This window comes from Procambarus clarkii, chromosome 13 (assembly GCF_040958095.1).
Source record: "Procambarus clarkii isolate CNS0578487 chromosome 13, FALCON_Pclarkii_2.0, whole genome shotgun sequence".
Taxonomy (NCBI): domain Eukaryota; kingdom Metazoa; phylum Arthropoda; class Malacostraca; order Decapoda; family Cambaridae; genus Procambarus; species Procambarus clarkii.
The window spans coordinates 23,846,782-23,864,220 of record NC_091162.1 but is presented as its reverse complement, the minus strand read 5'-3'; the positions used below and the strand labels follow the sequence as shown (position 1 = coordinate 23,864,220).

Here is a 17,439-nt window from a genome sequence, read left to right as displayed (position 1 = left end):
ATGGAATACATTGTATACCAAACGAACCTGCATGCTGCTTACCTGATTGAGAGGGAAATCACAGAATTTTCACGACTGCAGCGTTGGAAAAATACCACAGTGGCGGAAATGTATGTGTTTTTGGCACTCTGTTTGTTGATGAAGCACTGTCACAAACATGCAATAAATGACTATTGGAGCAAGGACAAGACAATACCAACACCTTTATTCGGGAAATATATGTCACGAGACAGGTTTCAGATACTCCTCAGGTGTCTACATTTTGGAAGTGTTCAGGACCGAACACCTGATGATAGACTGTGGCGAGTGAGGCACTACATGAACGATGTTATTGGAAAATTCAGAGATTTTTACGTACCAGCACAGAAGCTGGTGGTTGATGAATCTCTCATACTTTTCAAGGGACATGTTCCATTCAAACAGTACATTCCCTCAAAACGAAACCGATTTGGCCTGAAATTTTTTGTTCTTTGTGATTGTGAGACAGGATACGTGTTACACATGATTCTGTACTCGGCTAGTGATGTAGACATTCCCGGTAACGACGAACATGGATTCTCGGGGAGTGTAGTGAAGACCATCATGGCTCCGTGGATGAACAAGGGACACATTTTATACACAGATAATTACTATACAAGTCCCTTGCTAGCTCGGTTCTTGCTAGAAAATAGAACCGGATTGGTTGGTACAGTAAAGCCACAACGAAGGGAAATGCCTGTGTTTGACAACGACATTGCAGTTGGTGAGTGTCAGAGAAGGAAAAGTGATAACATTCTGTCAGTTCGGTGGAAAGACAAAAGAGAGGTGAACTTGTTGACAACAATTCATGATGGAACAATGGTGAACAGTGGGAAAGTGAGCCATAAAACAAACGCACCACTATATAAGCCAGACTGTGTTTTAGACTATTATATCAACATGCGGTTGATTGATAAATCAGACATGATGATTGGCACTGCAGAGTGTGTGCGGAAGACATGTAGGTGGACGAAAAAAGTGTTCTTCCATCTTGTGGACATGAGCATGCTGAACTGTTTCAACATGTACCTTGTGAGAACTGGACGTAAGCCCACTTTCCGTGACTTTGTATTTGATACTGCAATACAGTTATTAGGAAAGTTTGCAAAAGATGTCCCAGGTATTCAGCGGCCCATCATAAACCCACTGTTGCAGCATGCTGGTACTCCACGCCTCGCTCACACTGAAGGCTTCCTAGCACACAAACTTAAGTATTTGCCACCTGGTGTGAAGCGTGCAATAGCCCAACGTGATTGCTTGGTGTGTAAAACAACGACACGTAGAGACAAGAAACGGAAGCTTGTGCAAACATGGTGTGAAACGTGTGGTATCCCATTATGTGCTGTCGACTGCTTCAATGACTACCACAGTCTAGAAATCTTCTAAGTGTGCTTCAAAGTGTGTATAGCGTGTGCGAGTGTGTAAATATGTAAACATATAAGCAGATAGCGTGTGCGTGTGTGTAAATATATACAAATATAAGCAGAACATACAATATAATAGACTGTAATGACATATTATATTGCCGTAATTGAAAACATTTGTGTGCGCCTGTGTATACTCAAATATGCAACAATTATTGATACAAAATATGTTCAAACAGTATTTGAAACACAATTAGTGAAAAAAAATTAGATAAAATGCGCTTAGACATTGTAAATAAATAGCGCGAAAATATATTTGTGGCAACTCTGGCTGTTTGAGGACCGCGCGCAACACCTCCCGGGCGTGTACTGCATGAGCGAACATGCAGATTGTGACATCATCACCGAGCTTCTCGGCTCTATTGCAACAAAAGTAAATACAATAGAATTTTTTTTTTATTTTTCCCGTGATCAGTGAACAGAACTTAACAGATTAGCAAAAAAAAAAATTTTTTTTTTTTCAAAATGACATGCGCCTGTGCGGATGGCAGGATATTAGACCCCGAGCATGTTAAGGGTTAAACTTTCATGACACTGAAGCAAACAAGCTGGAGATTCGTTTATTATTATTTATTAGTAATTTTCACATAATTCAAATATTTTTATAGTTCCTGCCCCCTTAATGTAATGTTTAAGATATTCATAATATTGTATACATTGTGGGGTAGCTGGTATTGGGACTGGGTAACGCTCTCTTGACTGGCTGCTCACAAAGCATGTCTTGTGTATATTATTGCAGCTCTACTGTTCTCTTATTGCCTATATGCTTTAACCTGCATATTTTGTGTTGGTTTTCATACACTTTAATTTAGATATTATATGCACTTTTTTATGTACAGTAGAGTATTTAATTTTCATTGCCAGAATGAAGCAATGACGGGCACACACACGCAGAATCCTGCATACTCTCGTATTACTCTGGCTCTGATGGAGGACACTGGATGGTACCGAGCCAACTACCACCTTGCTCAGCCTCTTAAGTGGGGGCACCACTTAGGCTGTACTTTTGCCATGAAGAGTTGTAAAGAATATATGGAGGAACAGACTAAAAAGTAAGATACAAATTAATTTAATGAATTTATGCTCAATTTAATTTCATCGAAGCTTGTGTCACAAAAATATAAATGGTTGGTTTGCTTGTCTGGTACATTTTATATCTACTTTATCACTATGCAATGTAATGTAAACAATCATTGCCATCAATATTAACCCATTTCCCACTTGTGTGGGGTGGGGAAACAACAGCTAGGAGGAACAGGAGCAGTATTGGAAAAGAAGGCTAAAGATACAAAAAAAATGCTAGCTGTCTGTTGAGCATGTCTTGAACACCACATTGCATAACGGAGAACCAGCACCACAACACTCGAGCAAATCACTCTGCTGAAGTTCACCACTTCACAAGACTAGGAGTATTGTGGCCTTATTGAGTTGTCATGTACAGTATTAACAAAACATTTACTCCTTTAACTACTGCCTTCCAGTCTTGTTTCCCTCCAATTGCAGTGTGCTATTCACACTTGATCGCAGCATCCTCACTCACTCACACTACTTGCCCACCTACTTGCCCACCTACTTGCCCATTCTCTCCTGCTCTCAAGATTTCCTAAAACTCTCCTAATCAATGTATTGTTATTCTCATATTGATTTTTTTTTTTTAATACTTCCTTACACCTAATGCCTCTGTTTAGTTTGCAGTAAAAAAGTACCTGGGAGTTTGGCTACTGTTGTTGGTTACGTCCTGGGAAAAGGTCACTTGTTGACCCAGGTGACCTCAGTAAGCCTAACTGGCTTCCTTTCTCTGGCACTGGAAACCATTACATTACCAAACCATCTTGGTTCTCTCTTGAATCTGGCTATTTACTGACTTTAGTACTCAACACGTTTCCATGACATGTGCATTACTTATTTAATCTATTCTCGATTTATACACTAATATTTCTTTATATATATATATCACAATTTCTGGGAGGGCAGAAGTAGGTATCATAATAGCTCGGTGAGCTGAATGCCAATTTTACGTGATTTACCTAAGGGCCACCAACAATAGGGTTGTTGGTGGTTGTTGCTGTCCTTCCTTAATGAGGACAGGAAGCTGGCGGCTTGTTGAAGGTCCTCCCATTTGCCTTGATGATCTTTTCCAGGTAGATTTTAAAGGCTAAAACAGGTTTTGGCATTTGTGGCTTTGGCAGGTAGGCAGTTCCATGGGTTTATAAGCCTGTGGGTGAAAAAGCATCTCGTGTTCTCAGTCCTACATTGGGTTTTGTTGAGCTTGAAACTGTTGCTCCTTGTTTGTGTTACATCTGACCTTTTGAAAAAAATTTGCAAATCAACATCCTCCAAATTGTTCAATATTTTAAAAGTTTCAACGAGATCCTCCCTGTCATGCCTAGTTTGTAGTGGTGTTAGCTCTGTGGCCCTCATCTGTTCTTTATATGAGAGATTGTATCAGGATTGAATGCTGGTAGAGCCATGCCTTGGGAAGATGCACCTGGATTCAGACCCACCATTGTCTGGTTCTTTAGAAGGCAAGGGAAGGTTGGGAATCAAAGCCTGGGCAAAAACTGAGGAAACCTCATGGGAAAGTGCAACAAAATAAGCATCTGCTTGAAGAAAATTAAGTGCCCAAAGGTAAGAGAGTAAACTATCATTACACAGGACAAAAACCCTAATATTGATTCACCCAGCTGTCAGCAAGAGGCAGCTCAGGTCACCTGGGGCTCCAGCCCCAGGTTTTCCTTATCTGTTCCCTTACCTACTCACAGCATAGGAAGCACAGCACCTCTCACAGGGTGAGAGGTGCTGAGGGTGAGGGTGTGAGGTTCCCTGTTTCATGCTTTCAGGAAAATTGTGTTGGCTCTTCCTGGAACTTTAGTTCTGCTGGTGGTTCCTAGTGTTGTGCTACAACTTTGTCCTTGCCCTAGACTGTTGCCTGGCGGTTGAAGAGTCGTGTGCCTGGCATTCAAGGGTTTTGTTCCTGGACACTTTCCTTTGCGTGTATGCCTAGTGGTTCTCCTTGGCTCACTGCCAAAGGGTTTTCTCTGGCTGATATTTTAGGGGTTCTTGGGTTGTGTGCCTTGGCTAGGTGCAGTGCAGCCACAGACTTGTGTGCTCAGCAATTTTCAAGCTGGGTTTCCAGAACTTCTCAATCAATTACCGGGCACTATGCCCTGGTGTGGGGGTTTTGTCCTAGAGTCAGTCTCTTGGACCTGGCCTCATGGCTTACCTTACTAGGTGCCCAAGTTGCTCTGGGCTTGGGCTTATTTGATTAGTTTAGGCTTCCGAAACATTGGTAGCCATCTCGCTTGCCTAGTAGTAGCAATGGTGTCTTTTCTGTGGGGAGCCCCTACGGCTCCCTGGAGTTTATCAGGCTGATGTATGTTATATTAGTCTGGGACATTAGCTAAGGAGTTCAGACCTACCAGGGACAACCTGGTAGGTCTGAACTCCTGACCAGTGCCAGAACTTGGCCCCTTCAGAGAGGTTTCAGGGAGCAATGGCCCTAGAAAACCCCCTTGTGGTTGGGGTTTTCCTTATCTGCCATCGACCAGGGTTAGGCACCCAGAAAGGTAGGCATAACAAAACAAACCCCACATGGTAAGAAACTAAAACAGAAAACTGAACAGAGAGGTAGAAACTCCCTACAATCCCAAAGAAACAAGTAAACAAGCATACATCACACTTTACTGCCGCGCCGATCATTCGCGCAGCCCTCCCCGCCCTGAGAGGGGGAGGGGGAGGGGCCCGGACATCACAACACACGACAGTGAATGCCACGAAAGGCAAACACCGCCTAGGAAACTGAGGCCAAAGAAGCGTCTGTCTCGGTTGACATTAGCTTACGAACTGATGCTAGGCAGCAGGCGTTCACGGTGAATGCCTTTCGGCAGGACTGGTCGGGGTGGGGGTACCTGTTCCTCTTCTTCCGATCTAGCTGTTACTTCGGATTCTGGCTTAGTTGGAGTTCATTCCCAAGGAGAGTTGTCCTTGTGGTCCCTTGGTGGCCGTCCCAGCTTTATTTTCAGACGCTGCTTAATAGGTGTCTGAACTCGCCGTTTTCCTGTGGCTCTGCCTTTTTCGGCAGGTCGGACCGGTCCTGTACGTGACTGGTTCGGCCTTCTCCTCGGCTTTTCGCATCCGGTATTTTGACGTGGGTGTATCACCATCTCTATGGTGATCAGGTCCTGCAGTTAGTCCCGCACCAGTCCTGCCGGTGTCCCTGCGGGACACCGGCTTCGTTGATGGTGTTCCACCTGTGAGCTTCGTCTCGGCGACAGTATGACATTGCTGGTGTTCCTACTCTATTTTCTTGCTCTTTGTAGGTTGTCTTCTCTTTCGCATCGGTTTGTCTTGTCCTTTCTTGGGTTCTCAGGACTGTTATTTGATGCTTCTTACAGTCGCTTCGTATTGTGCGGGGCTGGCGAAGCATCTCCGGCTTGCGTTCGCAGTGGACGTCACATCTGCCCCATTCTGTACGCTTTCTCGTGTTTTGTTTCACCTCCGGCCTTCTCATGCGTCGCCTGAGCTGTCTTGGTCCTTGATCAGGGTGCCCTCTTATCATAATCTCCTCAGTTTGTGGTAGCCCCTTTGGTTCAAGATTGTTTTTCATAAGCCATATTTTGTTGGCATGGGCCTCTGTGGGCCGGGTCAGGGAGCTTCTGGCTCTCTTTCAGTGTAGGGGGGTTTCTGCTCTTTGGTACTGGTGGTAGGTTTGTACGTTTGCATCCTTTCTCTGTCCTTCTGGCAACAGTCGAGATGGCTGCTTTCCGGAGGGGTCCCTGGGTTAATGATGTTTGGTTGGTTCGGCCGGGGGTGCATCGTGTGTTGTCCGGTTGTGGCTCTTTGCCGTTGCCTGTGTACCATGACTGGAGATGCCCTTTGGGTTGATCTGGTTACCCCCTCATTCCCTGTTTCAGGGCCCGGGTCTTCTAAGTCGTTCGCAGAGTTTTTAAATCTACCAGCCTGCGGTCTATCCTTGCATCTGTGCTGTTCGGACATTTGCAGCTTTCGCTACCGTGTTGGTGACGTCTAGGGCTTAGAGTGATGACCCCCTCACCCGGGAGGCGGTCGTCACTCGCTCCTTAACTCAAAGTCGAGACAACAGGCTGCAACCTGCGACCCAAGGCTATACACGCCCGAGTAGAACTAGGAACATTAACAAGATAACGTGTTACAGTCAACGCTGTTTTTTCTGGGGGGAGCCCCTACGGCTCCCTGGAGCTTATCGGGCTAATGTGTGTTATGTTAGGCCGGGACATTAGCTATGGAGTTCAGACCTACCAGGGACCAGCGCCAGAACCTGGCCCCTTCAGAGAGGTTTCAGGGAGCAATGGCCCTGGAAAACCCCATATGGTTGGGGGTTTTCCTTATCTGCCATCGACCGGGGTTAGGCACCCAGAAAGGTAGGCGTAACAAAACAAACCCCACATGGTAAAAAACTACAACAAAAACCGAACAGAGAGGTAGAAAACTCCCTACAATCCCAAGGAAAACAATCAAACAATCAATTTACTGCCGCGCCGGTCGTCCGCGCAGCCCTCCCCTCCCCGGGAGGGGGAGGGGGGGGGGGCCCCGGACCTCACCGCGCCGGCTGCCGTCAGTTCGCAAGCTAGTGTCAACCGGGATAGACGCTTCTCTGGCCTCAAATTCCTTGGCGGTGTTTGCCTCGTGTGGCGTTCTCTGCTGTTGTTGTGGTGTGCGGTGGCCAGGAGTACCTCATCAGTGCCGGAGCTGCATGCGTCTAGGGCTTCCTTCCCTAGGCGCCCTGTGAGTACTGCCCTTGCGTGTCAGGGTTATCTTCTCTGGGGCGTTCGGGAACCGCTCCCGTAGAGGTTTTTGCTGCTCGGCATTTGCCTCGCCCTTGGGGCCAGCTGGGGCTTGGGGCCCTTGTTTGGCCTTGGGTAGGGAGTGGTTTTGTGCTGGTTAGGGCGTCAAGGTGTTGCGCGGCCTGCCACCTAAGCGGCGACCGGTTCCTGTTGCTCTGGGGACGGTGTACTTTTGCGGGGTTTTTCTTTTGTTTTGTTTTTGGTTGCCTGGTGGAGGTGCTGCCTCGTGGGCCCATAGTTCCCCTGGTATTGTTTTGGTGGTCCTCTGCTAGGCCCCCGTGCTTGTACACGTCCCAGGGGCTTTCAGTATTATCATTTACCCGTGTTTTGTTTGGGTTTCTTAACCGGTTAGCAACACCTTGCCCGGGCTTCCCGTAGTTGCTACCCTACGGGCCCTGGAAACCCCTGTCGGGGCTCGGGGACCCATGGAGGCGTCTCCCGAGTTCCAGCCTGCCTTGTGCGGGTTTGAAGGTTGCAGTGTGCCCTTGTCTCAGGGTGACAGTCACCTGTTTTGCCTCCGTCATGCTGCCTGTTGGGTCAATGACACCTTTGACCCGGAGTCTTGCGAGTCCTGTTCTCTGCTTGTGCTCAGGTTTTACTCTGAGGATGTTCCTATTAGAGTACAGGCAGCATCAGCGTTGCATGTTAGATTTAGGTTATTGCACCGCGCTAGGTTGGTTTCCCACCTGGATGCCCCGAGGCTGCCCCGTTTTGGCTTTAGGGACCCTGACCTGGGGGCGTTGATTGCTATGGCTTTGACTCCTACGCCCTCTGGTCCTTCCCCTGTGGTTCTTCCTGCACCACCCCCCCTGTGTCCGGCTCCGAAACGTATGCGGCTTTCGGCTTTGGCACAGGATTTAGTTGGTGGAGAGACTCGGGCTGCTTCGGGGGCTGCCCCATCCGGGTCGGGGACGGAGGCATTTGAGCCGGTTCCTCCTGCCGAGGCTTCTGGGTCCCACCAGCAGGCCCCCTTGTCTGCCTTTCCCTTGGACTCTACCTTTTCTTCAGGGGTAGAGGGTTTGGAGGACGGCTCTGCCCCGGGTCCCGACGTAAGGGATCCTGGGGCTGGGGAGGAGTCGGCCTGGGGGCCTTGGGCCCCCTGTGACCCCGCTTGGGTGCTTTTGCCTTCCCCACGGGGTTTATTGTTGCAGGGGGAGGGGTTTTCTTATCCTCCCTCCCTGTATGAGTATGATTTGGGTTCGGCTCCTCCCCGTGTTCGGTTCCGGGCGCCTTTGGGTACCTCGGCTCCATCTTTACAGGGGTTTGCTACTTCCCGTCTCTCTGCGAAGGTGGCTCGGGAAGCTCTTGCTGCATACCTCTTGCGAGACCCGGGTTATGCCTCCCCAATGGATCCGTCCTCGTTTGAGTTCGGTTCTTCTTCCCGTTTTTGGGTACGTTTGGAGGTTCCGGGGTCTTCCTGGCTAGCAGACTGCCCTTTCTTTTCGTTGGGGGCGTGGCATGGGTTCTGTCGGACCCGCACGCTTGATTGGCGCGAGACTGCTACTTTTATGCAGGTTTACCTGGGGGGCGAGTTTGAGCACCTTAATGCGTGCTTATTCGCTCCTGTGCTTTCTCGGGATGTTGGCCTTTTCCAGCTTCACGTGCAGGTTCCTCAGCTTTCGGCTTCATTGGTTGCGGAGGAGTTGCGCTCCCGTGGGCATTTGGCTTCGGTCTTGCGTTTCTTTTCCCTTCTCGAGCTCTCTTCTACTTGGCTCGAGGAGGATGTGGGAGCGTTGGCTGAAGGGCCTTCGTCCGGGGCGCTTTCTTCGGCAGCTAGGGCGTCGGCTGCACTGTTGAAGCTCTTTGCGCCCATCCTGAAGGAAGCGGTGTCTCTGTTTTTTGCTTCTCGCCTCGCGTGCCGTCAGGCTGTGCTCGCCCTCTCTTTGGATTCCGCTTGGGCCCTGGCTCTTAGGTTTTCGTCTCCTTTTTGTCCGTTGCTGTTTGCAGAGTCTGCGGTGTCCCAGTTTCTGCATGCGGCTTCGGCTAGTTGTCGTCCTATGGCGGACTTGTTGATTCTCCGGAGCAGTCGTTCTCGGCAGTTTCGGAGGGGTCGTGCCAGGGTTTCGGTTTCCGCTGGTCGAGGTGGGCCTTTGGTGCCGGTTTCTGAGCCGTTGTTCCCTTTGGGGCCAGCGTCGTCTGGGCGGCGCAGTGTTCGCCCTGTTCGACGGTTGGGTTCTCGTGCGGGGCGTCGGCCCTTTCGCAGTTTGCCCCGTTGACGGGGCGATGGGGGGGAGGCTCGCTCTGTTTGCCCACGCTTGGTCCCACGATTTGTGGGCCTTTTCGGTCGTGTCATCCGGCCTGCGGTGGCGTTGGGCGACTCGTCCTCCTTTGGGGGGTTCGGGGCTAACAGGGCAGGTCTCTTCTCCTGCGCTTCGTCAAGTCATCTTGGAGTGGGTGCGCTTGGGCGTGGTCGAACCGACTACGTCCCTCAGGTGGGTTTCCTGCCTGTTTCCAGTGCCGAAACGGGACTGTGCGGGTCTGAGGTTCATTCTGGACTTGTCCCGTCTGAACCCCTGGATTCCTTGCCCCTCCTTTCGGATGACTACTCTGTCTCAGGTCCGGCTTCTGTTGGAGCCGGGTGCCTGGATGGTGTCCCTGGACCTAAAGGACGCGTATTGGCACGTTCCTATTCATCCGGGGTTCAGGGACTGGTTAGGCTTCGTGGTAGGGCGTCACGCTTACCGTTTTCGATGCCTACCTTTTGGCCTGAATCTGGCACCTCGCGTTTTCACGCGTCTGACCCGAGTTGTGGTGACCCGTCTGCGTCTTCTCGGGATTCGGGTTTTGGCCTACCTCGACGACTGGCTGGTGTGGGCTCCCAGTCGGTCAGCTTGTCTGCTCGCCAGGGATTTGGTTCTTTCCCAGCTCGCCAGGTTCGGGTTCCTGGTGAACTGGAGGAAGTCCCATCTGGTTCCGTCCCAGGTTCGGACCTGGCTGGGTCTTGTTTGGGATTCTCGGACCGCTTCCTTGTCTTTACCTCCGGTGGCGTTGCGACGGCTGCGGGACCGCCGTTTGCTGTTTCTGAGAGGGTCCCGGGTCACTCGGCGGTTGCTCGAGCGGTTGTGCGGGAGTCTGAACTTCGCCATGCTAGTCTACCCGCCGGGTCGGGTTTGGCTTCGGCGTCTGTTTTGGTTCCTTCGGGGACGTCCTTTCCGCCTCTCTCGCGATCGTTGGGTTCGCCCTCCGGGGGTCTTATGTCGGTTGCTGCGTCACCGTCTTCCTCTTCGGATTTTTCGGGGTTCGGTGCCTTGGCGCCTTCCCGAGCCCTCGCTCGATGTGTTCACGGACGCGTCGTCTCTCGGCTGGGGCTTTGTGACCAGTGCTCACCAGGCAGGCCAGGGTCGGTGGGGTCCGTCCTTCCATCGGGCTCACAGCACGGTTCGGGAGTTCGCGGCTGTCTGGTTCGCGCTTCGGAGGGTTCGGGTCGCTCGGGGATCGACCATTCGCCTCCATTCGGACTGTTCTCCGGTGGTTCATTGCCTGAACCGCGGGGGTTCTCTTCGGTCCTTGGCTCTTTGGGGTTGGTCCCTTCGAGTGGTTCGTCTGCTGGATTCTCGGGGTTTGGCTCTCCGTGCGGTTCACGTCCGGGGAGTGTCCAACGTTCTGGCGGACGGTCTGTCTCGCTTCCTTCCCCTGTCCACGGAATGGACGGTCGACGACGACTCGTTTCGTTGGATCTGCCAGACGTACGGTCTCCCAGATGTGGACCTCTTCGCGTCGGCGTGGTCCCGGCGTCTCCCTCTATATGTGACGCCCTTCCACGACTGCGAGGCGTTCGCGGTGGATGCTTTTCGGCAGGACTGGTCGAGGTGGGGTTACCTGTACCTTTTTCCTCCGGTCCAGCTGTTGCTTCGGGTTCTGGTTCGGTTAGAGACATTCCCGGGGAGAGTAGTCCTCGTGGCCCCTTGGTGGCCGGCCCAGCCTTGGTTTCCGGTGCTTCTGGCTCGGTGCCCGAACCCGGGACGTTTCCCGCGGCTCCGCCTCTTTCAGCAGGTCGGTCCGATCCGGTACGGGGCTGGTTCGACCTTCTCCTCTGCTCTTCGCGTCTGGTCTTTTTGACGCGGGTGTATCACCATTTCTATGGTGATCAGGTGGCTTCTTTGATGGTGTCCCACCTGAGAGCTTCGTCTAGGCGACAGTATGAAGTTTCCTGGCGTTCCTTTCGCCATTTTCTGGCTCTTCGTAGGTTGTCTTTTCTCTCGGATCGGGTTGTTTTGTCCTTCCTTACTTGGCTTTTTCAGGACCGTCATTTGATGCCTAATACTGTCGCCTCGTATCGTGCGGCGCTGGCGGAGCCGCTCCAGCTCGCTTTCGGGGTGGACGTCACATCCGCCCCGTTTCGTAAGCTTTCCCGTGCTATGTTTCACCTCCGGCCTGCTCATGCGCCGCCTGAGCCGTCCTGGTCCTTGGACAGGGTGCTCTCCTATCTTTCCTCTCCTCGGTTTGTGGTGGCCCCTTCGGTTCCTGATTGTTTTTCCAAGGCTTTGTTTTTGTTGGCATTGGCCTCTGGGGGCCGGGTAGGGGAGCTTCATGCTCTCCTCCGGCGCAGGGGTTACTGCTCTTTTGGTCCTGGGGGTAGGTTTGTCCGTTTGCAGCCTTCTCCGTCCTTTCTGGCAAAGAACGAGACGGCTGCTTTCCGGAGGGGTCCGTGGGTCATTGATGCTTGGTTGGTTCGGCCGGGGGTGCATCATGTGTTGTGTCCTGTTGCTGCACTTCGCCGTTACCTGCGCGCTTCGGCCGGAGTGGCTGGGGATGCGCTTTGGGTTGATCCGGTTTCCCTCGTTCCCTGTTCCAGGGCTCGGGTCTCCCAGGTTGTCCGCAGGGTTATTAAATCTAGCCAGCCTGCGGTCTATCCTCGCGCCCATGACGTTAGGAAGTTTGCGGCTTTGGCTGCCGTGTTTGGTAATATGTCTTGGGCTCATATTCGGGCGCGTGGATTTTGGAAGTCGAACAGGGTCCTGGCCGCCCGTTATTTGGTGAATGTCCCTGCTCCTCGTCGTTCTTGTGTTGCTTTGGGTCGCAGGTTGCAGCCAGTTGTCTCGACTTCGAGTTGAGGAGTTTGTGGCCACCGCCTCCCGGGTAAGTCCCATTTTTCCTTCTCTTTGGGTATGTAGCTCCAGGGAGCCGTAGGGGCTCCCCCCAGAAAACCAGCGTTGAATGTAATGAAACGCCATTTTCTGGGTGAGCCCCGGAGGCTCCCTGGTTACCCTCCCTCCCATCCGGTCGGCGGGGTTTTTTCGCGTTGGTTGAAGCCTAGTTTCCGAACTGACGGCAGCCGGCGCGGTGAGGTCCGGGGCCCCCCCCCCTCCCCCTCCCGGGGAGGGGAGGGCTGCGCGGACGACCGGCGCGGCAGTAAATTGATTGTTTGATTGTTTTCCTTGGGATTGTAGGGAGTTTTCTACCTCTCTGTTCGGTTTTTGTTGTAGTTTTTTACCATGTGGGGTTTGTTTTGTTACGCCTACCTTTCTGGGTGCCTAACCCCGGTCGATGGCAGATAAGGAAAACCCCCAACCATATGGGGTTTTCCAGGGCCATTGCTCCCTGAAACCTCTCTGAAGGGGCCAGGTTCTGGTGCTGGTCCCTGGTAGGTCTGAACTCCATAGCTAATGTCCCGGTCTAACATAACACACATTAGCCCGATAAGCTCCAGGGAGCCTCCGGGGCTCACCCAGAAAATGGCGTTTCATTACATTCAACGCTGGTTTTTTTGTTTTTTTTAAAGTGCCAGACCAAGTGGGCTGTTGTGGATATGTGGACTGCTCCAAGCAACAGCTTGTTGGACCAAGCTCTCACAAAGCAAACCTGGTCCCCGGGCTGGGTTTGGGAAGTAGAACTCCCAGAACCTGGATGAGGTTATGGGAGTTGTACTCCTAGATCATGTACAGATGCTTAGACATAAAGAGGTACTCAAAGGGAAACAATGCAAATGATTGTTCTCGCAGGGCATATACCCTAACTGTAAATGAATGATAGGATGGATTATGAGAACCTTTAAATCCAGTGAGGCGTGAGAACGGGAGAAAAACAGGGTGAGAATACCTTGAGCTACTTCGTTCCTTTGTGTGTGTTTATACCTTAATAAATTTGTTTCAAATTCAGGGGATCGCATCACAATGGTTGAAAGTGATTCAAATCACTTGTGCTTTCCCATCTTTAGTACTGCTCAGTACTCACTTTCCCCTTCAGAGCAGGAGAGATTGCTGAAATAGAAGGAATACAGAGAACTATAAGGAATACATAGATGCAATAAAGCACCTAAATTATTGGGATCATTGCAAAGCTCTTCAAATGTACTCACTAAAAAGGAGAGAAAGAGAGATATCAAATAATATACACGTATAATCTACACGGTAAAATAACAACATACAGGAGTGAACGCTATGGAAGAAAATGCAAAATAGAACCAGTGAAGAGCAGGGGTGCCATAGGCAACATCAGGAACACTGTATAAACATCAGAGGTCCACGATTGTTCAACATGCTCCAAGCGAGCATAAAAAATATTGCCGGAACAAATGTGAACATCAAGAGAAATTTAGATAGTTTTCTTCCAAGAAGTACTGAACCAATCGGGCTGTGGTAATTACCCAAGTGGTAATTATCACTTAGAGTAATTAAATCTAGAGTTGACCCTTCTCAAGTCTCCTTGCTTTCAAGCAGGGCATGTAACTTGTTCTACTTTGTGGTCTTTTTGATGGGTTAGAGCCAAGTGTTTTGACTGTGTTTAACTCCTGCTCATCATGCTGGTCCTGTTCTTGTGTTTGTTAGGGGCCTAGCATTTTAGCCAAAGGTATACTCGAGTTACATAGGTGACTTTGTGATCTGTGGCTGCTTTCAACCTCTATTACCAAGTGTTCAATAATGGAATTTGGAGTTTGCTTCACCAAGATGTTTTACCTGTGCACGGCATCCCCGAGTGTATGTGTGACGGCCCCCACACATAGACAGGTCAGTGTTCCCTATCTGTGTGTGGGGTTTGTCTTGTATGGTTTTTTGTCTCATTACTGCTTTCTAATCACATACCATACTTGACTTTCAGGTTCGAAGTTTCTTGATGTGATTTTAAATTTATTTAGATCCTGATGGCCATTCCTCTAGCCTCTGTTGTGCAGCCTGATTATGGTTTTAGCTGTATTGTCTATCGGGCTACTTCTGTTTTGCAGACCCATGCTTTTTAATGTAGGCTTTTGCAGCCCGTGTGTGTGTGTGTTGCGATTTTCAAACCCCACTGTTTTATGAGAAAGTTTACAAGCTTTTTAAATATGAGCGACAATAGTTTATTCCATTTCTTTGGTCTATAGTATAATATGCTACAATATTAACTTCATATTTCTTTTGTTCATGAGAACTGATTTAAAAATAAAAAATCCTTAACTCATAATTAAGAGGTAAATCATAGATTGGATTAATTTTATGTTTATAGGTATTTATTTTTATCCATGAAGATACAGTAAATAATTTCATTTATGTTACTGTGCTTGCAAATGTGAAGTGTGATTACATTAAGAGATCATTTTACAGCTGAGGTCTTTAATCAGACTACCATTGCTACTTTCTTGACAGAGGCCAAAGTATTCACCCGTTCTGTAACAAGGTGAAGAGAGATCCATTAGAAACTGACTGTACAGAAGACCGAAGCTCTGTTGCTCTCTGTAACTTAATAGAGCACAAGAATCAGTTGCCATTACATTACCAGGTAAGTATAGATAAAACCTGCATTCAATGTAATGAAATCCCATTTTCTGGGTGAGCCCCAGAGGCTCCCCAGAGCTTACTGGGCTGATATGTATGTATTAGACCGTGGCATCATTCAATTGGAGTTCTTGCCTACTGGGGACCACGAGCCAGAACCTGGCCCCCTCAGAGAGCCACGAGGAGCAATGGTCTATGGAAACCCCCATGTATTTGGAAGCAATCCATGTCTGCCATCAACCGGGGTTTGGTACCCAGAAAGGTAGACATAACAAAACAAACCCCAAATGGTAAAAATTGCTACCTAAAACCAAACTGAGAGGTAGAACTCCCAAACTAAAACAAGCAAATGTCACTAACGTTACCATTGCAGCAGACGCTCGTCCTTGCAGCAGATTCGGATATCTGAACCTGAACCTTTGGGTCTGGGCGTCCTGGACCCCCTGTGCTGGCCACTTCAGCATTCAGTTCTAAAGCTGAGCATAAAAAATAATGCAATAAAACCACTGACTGAAGGGAGGGAGGGTGCTGGGAAGCCTACGGGGCTCACCCAGACAAATGGCGTTTCATTACATTCAACGCTGGTTTTCTGTGGGGAAGCCCCTACGGCTCCCTGGAGCTACCTCTCCTAAGAAAAGTGACAGAGGGACTTGCCTGGGAGGCAGCCGCCACTCGCCTCTCAAGGCAAAGTTGAGACAACTGGCTGCAACCTGCGACCCTAAGCAACACGCACCCCTACTAGGGCCAGGAACGTTGACTCGGTTTGGACACCGAGCAAACAGCACAGGAAACCAAGGCTGGGATGGCCACCAAACAACCAACAGAACTACTCTTTCCTGGTAAGTTCTAACCAAGCCGGGACTCGAAATAACAGCTGGACCGGGAAAAAGAGGTACAGGTAACCCCATCTCGACCAGTCCTGTCGAAAGGCGTCCATCGCAACGGTCTCGCAGTTGGGGAAAAGGCGCCACATATACGGGAAGACGCCAGGACCACGCCGACGCTAAGAGGTCCACATCAGGGAGTCCATATACGCCCAGCAGAGCCAACTGAAAGAGTCGGCGTCGACTGTCCATTCTGTGGACAGGGAATGAACCGAGACAGGGCATCTGCCAGGACATTGGATACCCCCCCAAACATGAGCCGCAAGGGGAGCCAAATCCCGAGAATCCAGCAGATTAGTCCCTTGAAGAGACCAGCTCTAAAGAGCCAAGGACTAAAGAGAACCCCCGTGGTTCAGGCAATGAACCATCATGGAACAGCCCAAATGGAGCCTGATCGTCAAACCCTGAGTGATCCGAACCCTCTGAAGTGCCAGCCAAATGGCCGCGAACTCCTGCATCATGCTGTTAGCCTGATCGAAGGATGGAGCTCACCGCCCATGACCGGCCAGGTGAGCACTGGTCACAAAGCCCCAGCTGAGAGACGCTTGATGTGTTCACAGATGTCTCGAGGGCTCGGGTAGACACCATGGTACCGAACTCTGAAAAACCCAAAGATGAAGTTGGCAACACAGCAACTGCCACAAAGCTCCCGAGGCCAAACCCAACGATCGTGAGAGTGGCGGAAGGGAGATCCCCGAAGGAACCAGAACAGCTATGGAAGCCACATCCAACCCGGCGGGTAAATAAGCACAGCGAAGTTCAGACTCCCGCACAGCTGCTCGAGTAATCACCGAGTGATCCGGGAGCCCTCCAGAAACGGGCAAAGGCAGGACTGCAGCCGCAGCAATGACTCCGGAGGGAGATACAAGGAAGCGGTCCAAGAGTCCTACACAAGATCCAGCCAAGTCCGAACCTGGGACGGACGGAACCAGATGGGACTTCCTCTAGTTCACCAGGAACCCGAACCAGGCAAGCTGGGAAAGAACCACACTCCTGGTGAGCAGACATGCAGACTGGCTGGGAGCCTACACCAGCCAGTCGTCGAGGTAGGTCAGAACCCGAACTCTAACAGATGCAGACGGGCCAAGACGACTCCGGTAAGATGCATGAATACACGAGGTGCAAGATTAAGGCCAAATGGAAGGAAACGAAAGCGGAAAGCCTGTCACCCCACCACAAAACCTAACCATTCCCGGAACCCTGGGTGAATCGGGGCGTGCCTATACAATTCCCGGAGGTTCAGAGACACCAGCCAAGTACCCGGCTCCAAGAGAAGCCAGCCCCGAGACAGAGAGGTCATCCAAATACAGGGGCAAAAGACCCAGGGGTTCAGGTGTGACAAGTACAGAATAAACCTCAGATTTGCACAGTCCGTTTCGGAACTGGAAATAGGCGGGAACCCACCTGAGGGACGTGGACGTTTTGACCATGCCCAAACGTACCCACTTTGGCATTACCTGACGTAGTGCAGGGGAAGAGGCCTGCTCAGCCAACCTTGAACTCCTCGGAGGAGGAGAAGCCACCCAACGCCACCACAGGAGCTAGAGCTCATCCCCCGCAAGTACAACTAGGTGAGTACAAGGTGCAAAGACATGCTACT

The 17,439-nt window shown here is 50.5% G+C and overlaps 1 protein-coding gene across 1 annotated transcript in view; it reads left to right on the top strand.

Annotated features, from left to right (window-relative positions):
* The window catches only part of Invadolysin (leishmanolysin-like peptidase, invadolysin), a gene marked incomplete in the record, with an annotated part of 420,119 nt that overhangs the window by 342,370 nt on the left and 60,310 nt on the right, over window positions 1-17,439 (top strand). The window contains 2 exon segments of the mRNA XM_069323797.1: window positions 2,307-2,494; window positions 14,827-14,959. Of these exon segments, the coding sequence (XP_069179898.1) occupies window positions 2,307-2,494; window positions 14,827-14,959 (321 nt within the window).